Source organism: Plecotus auritus (genome assembly GCF_963455305.1).
Source record: "Plecotus auritus genome assembly, chromosome: 1".
Classification (NCBI taxonomy): Eukaryota; Metazoa; Chordata; class Mammalia; order Chiroptera; family Vespertilionidae; genus Plecotus; species Plecotus auritus.
This window is the reverse complement of record NC_137770.1, coordinates 182904888-182916386: the sequence shown is the minus strand read 5'-3', so window position 1 is coordinate 182916386 and position 11499 is coordinate 182904888. Positions and strand designations below refer to the sequence as shown.

Sequence of the window (11499 nt, the reverse complement as noted above, 5' to 3'; positions counted from 1 at the left end):
CTTTGCAAAATAAAAATGAAAACATTATATACTATACCTACCTCACAGGGTTGTTGTGAGAATCACGTGAAAATGTATGTGAAAGCACTATCTAACTTTGTTATTTTTCAATCACCCCCTTTTTCCCTACCAGATACAGTACTATAATTTACCAGAAGATATACTCGTAACCCCGAATGGTACAAAGAAGGTTAAGTACATGCATTCCTGGATATCTGGCTTTAGAATGGGAATCATAATGCCTCAAAAATGACAAGGATATAATCCAGAGGACCAAATGCCACACAGACATTCCACCATTAACACACCATTAGAGCCAGACACCAGTCAGCCCTCTTGGTGGGAAGTTTTCTCCAGGGCCCATTCTAGAGAATCCACTCTTGGCCCCAAAAACTAACCAGATAGTAATGATTGAAGGAGTTCCCTGGGCTCTGGAATCACCAGCCACACCAAGAGAGTGCATGCCTCCCACGATAGAGCAAGACTTGGTTAAAGGAGACACTGGCCCAATTAAAAAAAACACAAGCCACTCTGATTGCCTGACCTGTGATAGTTGGGCTGGCAAGGGAAACTCTTAGACATTCATTTAAAGCAAAGACTTGGTGACACATTTCTTCTTTAAGCACATTTGGTGATGCTCAGGTCAACCTGGCTCTTGCCTTTCTGATTTTGATTTGTCCATTCCCTGTCTGTCCAACAGACCTGTGATAAGATGTGTTTCCGGCTTACAAGTCTTACACACAAACACACACACAAACACACACACACACACACACACACACACACACACCACTGAGGAATCAACATAGCAAAGCCCCAGCCTGGTCTTCCATTTTAGGTAATTCACAATGAATTCTGGATTGGCTGGTCTCATTTGAGTTCAGTCTCACTAGAGCACTCTATCCCAGGTTGGAACACTAACTCTCAGTCCATGGTAGAAGTTTAAGTAGAGTTCCTATGGAGTCACTGACATCCAGTGATCATTTATAGGGGAACACACACACACACACACACACACACACACACACACACACACACACAATGATTTTGTCTTTCTACTTAAAATACACCAGCTTTTTCAAAACTAAGAGCATATTATTATGGACCTTCAGGAATAGCATAAAGGTTCTATAAAAGATCTCCTGAGTGAAGAGAATGATGATTATGTAGCAAAAGATCAGACAAAATTGTAATCCCACCAGTTTTGGAATAAGATCTTAAGCCTAGATAGAAGATTGCAACTATAATCCATTCCTCAGGTTCCTAGTGCAAGGAAAGAGGTTTATAGGGAAAATATTGACTCAATGCTTATATCAGTTTTTAAAATATTTTTAAATGAAATGGAAAATAATCCACAATCTCCTTCTTGCTTAATGTCAGAATGGCTGAACCTAATATACCAACTCAGTGAATGGAGAAATTCCCAAAACGTTTCTTAAGGCTATGATATTAACTTTTCATTTTAATACACTTTAAAAATGAAAAAGTAAAAAACAGTCTTATAGTTTACAGTCATCACTTGCTGTGGGAAGGGAGCCAGAGAGACTCAGAGTACCAGCCACCCAAGGTCAGAGGCACTGAGCCAAAGGACCCAGCAAAGAGCAGGCCCAGCCAGGAAGAAAAGCTGTTGCTGAAATGACAGGCCAAGCATATGAAATAAGATGATCTTCAGGTCATGGTGGCTAAAAAAGAAGAACGGACTGATCCAAGTTGGGAAACAGATTAAGATGTTGGAGTAGGTATCAGGATGAATAGAGCTGGGCAGGAGATGGATCACCTATGAGCACATGATGTTTGCTTTACAGTAGCCTTTCTTGTGAGCTGTCACATCACATCCCAGTTTCTTTTTCAGAAGTATTGCTGATGTCACTTACATAGCCAGCCCAAAATAGAAAACCCTTTCTTACCCACATACCTTTTTATTATCTTGGTTGATATAGTTTTCTTTTTTCAGAGATTTTAAATTTTTTCATAATTTTTTGGTAAATTATTTTATCAATAAAAGTTTGTCAATAAATTCTTTTCCTCGTTGAATTCTAATTCCTTCTTTGGTAATTACAAATTGATAATAAAAATTAATTACTTTAATTCATAGTTTGTCTGCCAATGTAATCCCAGGGCTATACAGCAGGGAAAAGATATCTCTCCTCATAGATTACACATAAGTGAGCTAAAAGTTATTACTATAGTCAAACACCAGGCAAGGAGAGCCAAGGAGATGTCTGACAGTGACATACAGTGAATATTCCATTTTAGCCTCAATCTGCAAATTGTACCTCTTTCCAAAAGTCAGAGGTGATCAACTCTCCCACTGCTACATCAGGACGAAAAGACTGCAGTGAAAGACAGACCACAGGATAGAAAAGTATAATGCAGGCAGCATTTTGCAGAAAGAGGTAGCTGAATGCAAAGACCAGCCTCTTCACATAGCTGGCAGGAGTGCCAGGCTTTTCACAGAGTTCACATTAGAAGTTCTAGCAATAGATGGAACTGGGCCAGTACACACAATGGTGGGGAGAGTGAGGAAGCTTCTGAATTGAAAGACTGAACTCTGCACACTTTCAAACAGACTAAGAACTCTACTACTGGCAACAAGGACTGATCTTTCTTTTTTAAGTGATTGTTCTTACTGAACCTGGGAAGGCATGAGTAAGTGTGGGAAATAAAGGAAGTCAGTGGATTACAGCCCTTGGGTTAAGAATGAAGAAGATACTATAAATGGTACCAAGACAGACAGATCCACCAGCTCCCTCTCAGGAGAGATGGAAGTCACTAACAGAGGAATATTGCTGTGTGTTCTTTCCAATATGTTGTATATATAGTTACGCTTCAATTAACTGCCTAGTAAATTGCAACTGTTTTCTATCTTTTGTGTGAGTTCAGTTTTTCTCTATCAGATCTTTTTATGGTCTTTATAAAGTCCAGAAATTATAAAGAACTGTTCAATGTTAATAGAGCACCTGTTAGTATCTGAATTGGATACTGATGGTTACTATCAACATTCTAGAATGACCAACCCAAATAAACTGAATATATACAAATTACCCCAAGAAGATGGGTATAGCAGCCCCTAGTATAAATATAATCCCGAATTTGCCATCTTTACTTCCCACAAATAAAACCAAATGTCTGTAAGCTAAAAATCTACACAGAGAATACCATGGTTTTACTAGATCAAATGTTGTAGCAACTAAACCAATCTTTGAGAAAACTAATAAAACAAAATTCAATTTGAAGGTATTCTTTCTTTCAATTTATGTTGATTGAGTGCCATCCATGTTCCAGACACTGTGTTAAACAATGGACATAACAGTGAGCAACATCATGGAGTTCACACTCTGAGGTCAGAGAAAGACATTAAACAAATAATTATACCAATGGATGTGTAATTATCCCCTGAGATTAATTCCCTGAAGGAAAGAAATAAGAAAAAAAATGAGAGTGTATAACAAGGAAACAAACCTGGTTTTACTTAGATCTTACAGGGCTTACCGGAAGAAGTAAAAAGCTTAAACTAACAGTCAGTACAAGTTTGGGGAAGAGATGGGGACTATACAGACCATTTCATTCAGAGAGATTAGCAATCATCCTTCAGTAAGAGAAAGCAAAGCTCATCTGAGACTGAGATGCCAACGTGGCTGAATGAACTAAAAACCGGTCCAAGGGAGCCCTGGAAGCAAAGGTAAGAAGGGTAGGAAGTGAGTTATAGAGGTGAGTAGGAACCAACCTATGCAGAGTCTTAGAGGCCTAAATGACTAAGGAACACAGTCTTCAGCCTAAAAGAATCCAAGAAGCCAAATTTAAGACCTGCAGGTTTTAGCAAGAGTTAAGTCTTTAAAAAAAAAAATATGCTTCCTGCATGCCCCACACAGGAGATTGAGCCCACAACCCCAGCATGTGCCCTGACCAGGAATTGAATTGTGACATCCTGATTCATACATCAGCCATTGAGCCACACCTGATACTGTCGGGCAAGAGTCAAATTTGTTTGCCTTGTGTTGTGTTATACACATAGAGTGTTCAATATATACGCATTGAGTAGATTCAGGAAAGTATTTTTTTTTTATTTTCCACAACAATATCCCAGAGAACTGTTATTATGTTTTCCCAAATTAAATTGACTACCAGAATCATTACTCAGAAACTCCCACTAAAAGAGGCATTCTGAGATGAACCTTCAAGTGGTGCCAAAAGTGTCAGTATTACAGCCTTATCAAGTGCATGGTGTACACAGAAATTGTCTTTAAAACAGACACACACACACACAAAAAAAAATAAAACAGACACCAAAATTGTCCAATAACAGTTATACAAATGAAAATATTCTGGAAGCTTCTGTGAGAGTAAATGAAATCATCATTATTTACTACTGTAGAAGAGCAAATTTAGAATGGAAAGAGGTAATAAAGGATCCTTAGAAATATAAAGATGTCCAAATTTGCATGTACACCAATAGCAAGATTAGGTTGCAGACCCTCCTCCCTCAACCCTTTCCTCAACTCTGCCTTCAGAGATATCTGTTTGGGGCAGGAATTGGTCTTCTCTTTGGCTTTCCCTGCAGACCAAGGTACAGGCTTTCTCAGTTCTGCTAAGTCTAATATCACCCACTCATCTATTTTTATTTTATAAAATTAGTTGACATCTTTCATTTGTTATTGTCTCTTTAGCCATTATCTTTGGGTTTATGCTTTTGGTCCTTTTTCTGTAATATTAATGATTGAGGAGAGCATAAGTGTGTTTAATCTGAAACAGTTAATTGGAACGCTCTTACTGTTTTAATTTTCATTTCCTGGTTGAATATGTTTTTCATCTTTATGGACCATTTTTACTGCTCCTTCATGAATTACCTACTCTTATCTTTTGGCTGTTTTTCTATCAGGAACTAGTCATTTTCTTATCAGCATTTATAGTTTCTTTTTATATCATGTTTATTAATTGTGTACAAAAATTGCTGCAAATATATTTTCCAGTTTGTCATTTACTTTTAATTTCTATGATTTTTGTACATGGAAAAAGGTTCTTTTTATTTTTATGTATTATAGTTTGTTGAACTCATTATTAAAAGTATTAATTTTAAAATATTTAATGAATTATTGAATTATTAAATATTCCAGTGATTTTATGCATAGAATACCCTTACTTAGCCTGATGTCAGTAAAACACTTACATTACCCTCTATATATAATTATAATTTTGTTTTTATATTTAATTTTCAACTCATCTGGAATTTATTTCATTGTGTAGTACAAGAAGCGTTTTAAAAAGTAATTGAGAAATATAGCACATGTGCTATCAAATATATAAAATATAAGCATACAATTATGGACAATTTAACAAATAATTTAAAAGTAAATACCCATTTTACCACAATGTGAATACTTGTCTAAGGATCTACTTTTGGGAGAACCCAGTAATTCATATTGGAAGTGGTCTAGGAAGCAGGATCTCTGATGGAATCCTTGAACTGGATCAGTCACAGGCCAGATAGTGAAAAAGACTGCACTGTTAGTGACGAGTGTGGTAACCCCTGGCATGCTATAGGGTCACTGTTACTAAGAGTCTCACCCATGATGAATTGGGTCAGGATATAGGAGGAAGGGGATATATTGAATTTAGGCAATGTCTCTACCATTCAAGAGATATGGCAGCAGTGGTTGTCTTAAAAGACTGCAGATGTAGATTCAGTACCACGGATACACCACTGAAAGCAAATGGTGGGCTCAGGTCAGCCAATCACCAACTCAGGACATAATGTCAAATCGAGGAAACCTCTATGACACCCACATGTACTGAAATCAGAGAACAATTTACTGAAAATCAGGCCTGAGTGTGAGAGTAGCAATATTGCAAAGAAAGCAGGCACTGCTCTGGCAAATTTGCTATGCTAAGCTCAAGGCCTTGATATTTGACATCCCATGCCACAAAACCTATGCAGGGACAACCTACTCACAGGACTGAGGCTCCAACTTCATGCATTGGACCCTTTTTCCCTCCCACACTCAAATACCTGGCTTCCTCAACGCCCCCTAATGGAAGAGAAGGAAAGGGAGGGGAGGGTGAAGAAAAATAGCTACCTGTTTATTCCAAGGGCAAAGGAAACGTAATTCACCACAAACTACAAAACAATCTTAACTGTCCCTCACATTTTTGGGATACTCTAAATTACCTAAAAATTGAGACTTGTTTTTAAAAATAATACTAGTGATTATCTATAAAGCTGGAAACTTGGGATCAATATTCCATGTATTCAGCAAATATTTAGCTACAGCCCATACTACTGTATAAGCTTAGAGGGAATGAATATTGGGCAGTCAAATTTAAAATATAGGCAAAAGTCTAGATGGCACAAGCTGAAGAAAACTTTGTCATATATAGTATTTGATAGTGACATTATGTGGAAGAATTCCAGGAGTAACTTTCAGCTGATACAGTTGGGAAAAGTCAATGTATGAGGAATAAATGTAATATAAACTGCTGATACTTCCAGGCTCTTGCTGTCTAAACTACCACGCATATGTAGAAGATGGTTAGTCATTTTTCTGAAAGTCATCTTCCAGTACCTACTACTGTAAGCAATTATTTTTTGAAGTAGCACATTTTACATAGTAGCACTATTTAAAGAAATAGCTTCATGCGTTGATTCCAATAGTACTCATTCCAATCACATAAAATTGGAGAACTTTCTCCCCAAAAAAGAATTAGTGACTTTTCCTATTCACCTTTTCTTTATTCTCATCAATGGTTTTCAGATTAGTTCTGGTTTTTTTCCTGGTTTTGCTTTTGTTTCTGTTCCTCTTATTTAACGTATTTATTTAAAGCAGAACCTAAATATTCACATAAGAATCCAGCTCTGGACTTTCTGGCTCTTGAGGTGGGAAGGCCCAGGACTGTCTCTATCTCTACACACCAACAAATAGACAAGGTTGAAGGGAAAACTGGTAAAGAATGATGTATTGTGTACCATTATAGCACTCAATTCTATTATAGCTTTATGCCTTTATAGAGATTACATCTCTCTTCATAAAGGAATAGGAGGGTAGAAAATAGTATACAGTATAGAACAGCAATTTTCAACCTTTTTCATCTTGTGGCACACATAAACTAATTACTAAAATTCTGCAGCACACCAATATATATATATTTGCCAAGCTGACAAAAAATAGGAATAATTTTGATTCATTCACACCAGACAGCTATTGTTGTGTTGGCTGTTGTCATTTTTTTTATTTGACAATGTAAGGTAAAAGAGGTTAGTCAGGTATTGCATGTTTTAAAAATTCTTGTGGTACAATGTTTGAAAATCTCTGGTATAGAATATATATATATATATATTTTTTTTTTTTCTCCAATCCAGTCCCAGAGATTCTTTTGTCCAAGGAGTTCTAAATGGCAGGTTAAGCCCTAGCTGGTTTGGCTCAGTGGATAGAGCGTTGGCCTGTGGACTGAAGGGTCCCGGGTTCGGTTCCGGTCAAGGGCATGTACCTTGGTTGCGGGCACATCCCCAGTAGGGGGTGTGCAGGAGGCAGCTGATTGATGTTTCTCTCTCATCGATGTTTCTAACTCTCTATCCCTCTCCCTTCCTCTCTGTAAGAAATCAATAAAATATATATTTTAAATGGCAGGTTAAGATCAAGTCCCGCCGAAACCGGTTTGGCTCAGTGGATAGAGCGTCGGCCTGCGGACTGAAGGGTCCCGGGTTCGATTCCGGTTGAGGGCATGTACCTTGGTTGCGGGAACATCCTCAGTGGGAGGTGTGCAGGAGTCAGCTGATCGATGTTTCTCTCTCATCGATGTTTCTAGCTCTCTATCCCTCTCCCTTCCTCTCTGTGAAATATCAATAAAATATATTTAAAAAAAAAAGATCAAGTCCCTGCGAATACTAGCGAGAACAACTTTCAGTGGATTCTGGACACAGTGGTGTCTTGTTCCAGAAAGCTCTTCTCTCTCTGCTGGCTTTTCTCTTCATCATCTTCTCTGGCGGGAGAGACTCCTATCTGGACCACAGCCACCGCTAAAGTAGAGAGCTGAACTAGGAGCAGCCGGTTGGGTCCCACTCCGGGGCCTCGCTACTGCTTGCGCCCCAAGGTAGGGCGGTGTTGGGCGCAAGCCGGGGCGTGCCCAGGGCTGGGGTGTTTCTGATTGGCTTTTTGCTGAGAATACGGGAGACCAGGCTACGGGGACCGAGGTGGGAGAAAGGTCCCAACTTGGCGCAGAACTTCCCGGGCTTCGGCTTCAGCGGCGCTCTCGCCCTGGGTGGGAGGGGGTGGCAGGGGGAGAAGGGGAATCCTGGGGACAGTACATCCCCAGGAAACGTAGGGGGATGGGAAAGGCGGGGGCTGTGGTTTCTGCGTGTTGCCAGAGAAGCCACGCGCCGTAATAAACCTGGGGCTCCTGAAGCAGAAGGGTAGGTAACTGCGGACTCTGTACCTTGAAAGTGTTCCGAATCGCCGGGAACGCAGGAGCCTTTCATTCTCCTTTGGGGACACTGCCCTGGCTCCGCATTTACTAGTAAGGAGTCCTACTGTGGGTATGGACGCTGTAAAATATCCCGGCCCAGAAACTACTCAGAAGAGAGTTTTCTGCAGAAAACATACTAGTTGGCCGCAGGGTGCTGGGGAAAGGACGGAGAGCATTGAGGCATCTGGAATTTGGGACCTTCTATCGCTGTGCCACAGTTTTACTTTCATTAAGAAAAAGATTACATAAAGCCAATCTAGACAGAGATGAAACTTGAGAAACGTATTCTGAGACGGTTTCATTTTTAATTCTAACATTGATTTTTAAATGGTCTTCATCATTTAGCAATTACACATCTACATACCTATGAAATATTTACATACACATACATGTAGTATATGTATGCATGTGTCATGCATGTATACATTTACATGAGAGATTTTAAATGCTTGGGCACAAAGAGTGGGAGCAGCGATCCTAGCTGGGAGGCAGCCAAGGGCAGGAGCGCTTCTCCGCGCCGCGACAGCCCTCCCCGCGCCTGGCACGTCCAGCCTCGCCCGGAGCCGTCGGCTCGTCCCACTGGAGTCGGCTGGGGCGGCCACCGGGAGTCCGCTCCGCGTCGGCTCACGCACCCAGGCCGCTGGCCCGGTGACACTACACCGGAGTCGAATTACAACCCGCAATTAACATATGAATTCAACGAACCTGAAGACAGGAGGCGGGGGAAGGGAGGGGGGCAGACCCAGAACCGGCGCCTGAGTCCTCAGGACGCAGGAACTTTTCGCCGGGTGTAAAAACTCTTTGATTGGCTGCTCGCACGCGCCTGCCCGCGCCCTCCATTGGCTGAGCAGACACGCGACCGGCGCGAGGAGGGGGCTGGGAGAGGAGCGGGGGGAGCCACTCTGGCGCGTGCCGCTTTTTAAAGGGGCGCAGCGCCTTCAGCAACCGGAGAAGCTTCGTTGCACGCGACCTGGTGTGTGATCTCAGAGTGGGTGGGGGAGGGTCGAGGAGGAAAAAAAATAAGACATTGCAGTAGAGACCCGGGAAGGGTTTGTTTTTTTGTGGAGCCGGTTTGCCAGTGCCTCCTTCGACTCTGAGCCGCCAAACCTCTGCAGTGCAATGTCCCGCCTGCTACACGTAGAAGAGTGGGCTGAAGTGAAGGAGTTAGGGGCCCACCATCGCCATCCCCCGCCGCACCATCTCCCGCAGCCGCCACAGCCACCTGCGACCCTGCAGACGAGAGAGCATCCCGTGTACCCGGCCGAGCTGTCCCTCCTGGACAGCACAGACCCACGCGCCTGGCTGGCTCCCACTTTGCAGGGCATCTGCACGGCACGCGCCGCCCAGTACTTGCTGCATTCCCCCGAGCTGGGTGCCTCCGAGGCGGCGGCGCCCCGGGAGGAGATGGACGGCCGGGGGGAGCTGGTGAGGAGAAGCGGCAGCAGCGGCAGCAGTAGCAAGAGCCCGGGCCCAGTGAAAGTGCGGGAACAGCTGTGCAAGCTGAAAGGCGGGGTGATGGTAGATGAGCTGGGCTGCAGCCGCCAGCGCGCCCCTTCCAGCAAACAGGTGAACGGGGTCCAAAAGCAAAGGCGGCTGGCGGCCAACGCCAGGGAACGACGCAGGATGCACGGGCTGAACCACGCCTTCGACCAGCTGCGCAACGTTATCCCGTCCTTCAACAACGACAAGAAGCTGTCCAAGTACGAGACCCTGCAGATGGCCCAGATCTACATCAATGCCTTGTCCGAGCTGCTGCAAACGCCCAGCGCCGGGGAGCAGCCGCCGCAGCCGCCAGCATCATGCAAGAGCGACCACCACCACCTCCGCGCCGCCGCCCCCTATGAAGGCGGTGCGGGCACCGCGACCGCAGCAGGGGCACAGCCGGCCTCCGGAGCCGGCCAGAGGCCGACCCCGCCCGGAAGTTGCCGGACTCGCTTTTCCGCCCCGGCCTCCGCGGGAGGATACTCCGTGCAGCTGGACGCTTTGCACTTCTCAACTTTCGAGGACAGCGCCCTGACGGCGATGATGGCGCAAAAGAACCTGTCGCCATCGCTGCCCGGGGGCATCCTGCAGCCAGTGCAGGAGGAAAGTAGCAAAACTTCGCCCCGGTCTCACAGAAGCGACGGGGAGTTTTCTCCCCATTCCCATTACAGTGACTCGGATGAGGCAAGTTAGGAAGGTGACAGAAACCCTGAAAACAGACCAACAAAATCGCCCCTTCCCAGTGCGCGGAAAGCCCCGCGGTTAAAGATCCCCGCACCCTTTTCATGTTTGCGCGGCGACGGTCGTTGTTTAGCAACGACTTGGCTTCAGATGGCAGCTACATTTGATGGTTTGCAAAAGCCTCCGCTATTCCAAACTTCCTATCTTCCAATGTTGTTTGATGAAAACTTGTTAAAGTTGTGTTCTTCCCTCCCACCTTCTGCTTCCCCTATAGATTAGATAGGCTATAATTAATGATATATACCTAGTTCCCTGCTGCCAATACGCTGCTAAAACATCGCATCTTCTCTATCGCTGGTTTGTGTTTAATTTATTTTATGCCCTGGGCATCCATCCCTGTGTGTTGCGCGCACTCACGTGTGGGAGAGTTAGTATTCCTAAATTGTTTCCCAAAATGCGTTATGAAACTCAAAGTTAAAACTTCCAAAGTGAGTGACTTTTGACTGTTGAATTGTTGGAAAACGGGGAACTTTGAAGTTGATATATTGTATAAACATACCCAGTATGTATATCCGATCGCGGGAAAGTTGGCGTCTTTTAGGAAACTTGGCGCACGCACTTTATCAGCCGCTACTGCTGCGGCTCCGGGACAAACTCAACTGCCAATTGCAGACCAGTTTTGTTTTTTAAACACGGCCACTTATAATCCTTAAGCTTTTTGCAAATTTTTGTTTAAAAAATTAAAATTTAAAAAACATATCCAGTAGTGTCAAAAGCATTTGGTCAATTTTATTTTTGCTTTGTTAATGTTAGAACTTATTTATTATTGAGTGTTTGCTACCATTTCTACTTATCTTGATTCATTTTTTACGTTTTCTA

The 11499-nt window shown here is 43.1% G+C and overlaps 1 protein-coding gene across 1 annotated transcript; it reads left to right on the top strand.

The window, feature by feature from the left end:
* Positions 1-9576: 9576 nt before the first annotated feature.
* On the top strand, positions 9577-10632 carry ATOH1 (atonal bHLH transcription factor 1; the record flags this gene model as incomplete). Its single annotated transcript, XM_080668869.1, has 1 exon — positions 9577-10632. The coding sequence occupies one exon, from the start codon at positions 9577-9579 to the stop codon at positions 10630-10632; it is 1056 nt and encodes a 351-aa protein (XP_080524995.1).
* Positions 10633-11499: the final 867 nt, after the last annotated feature.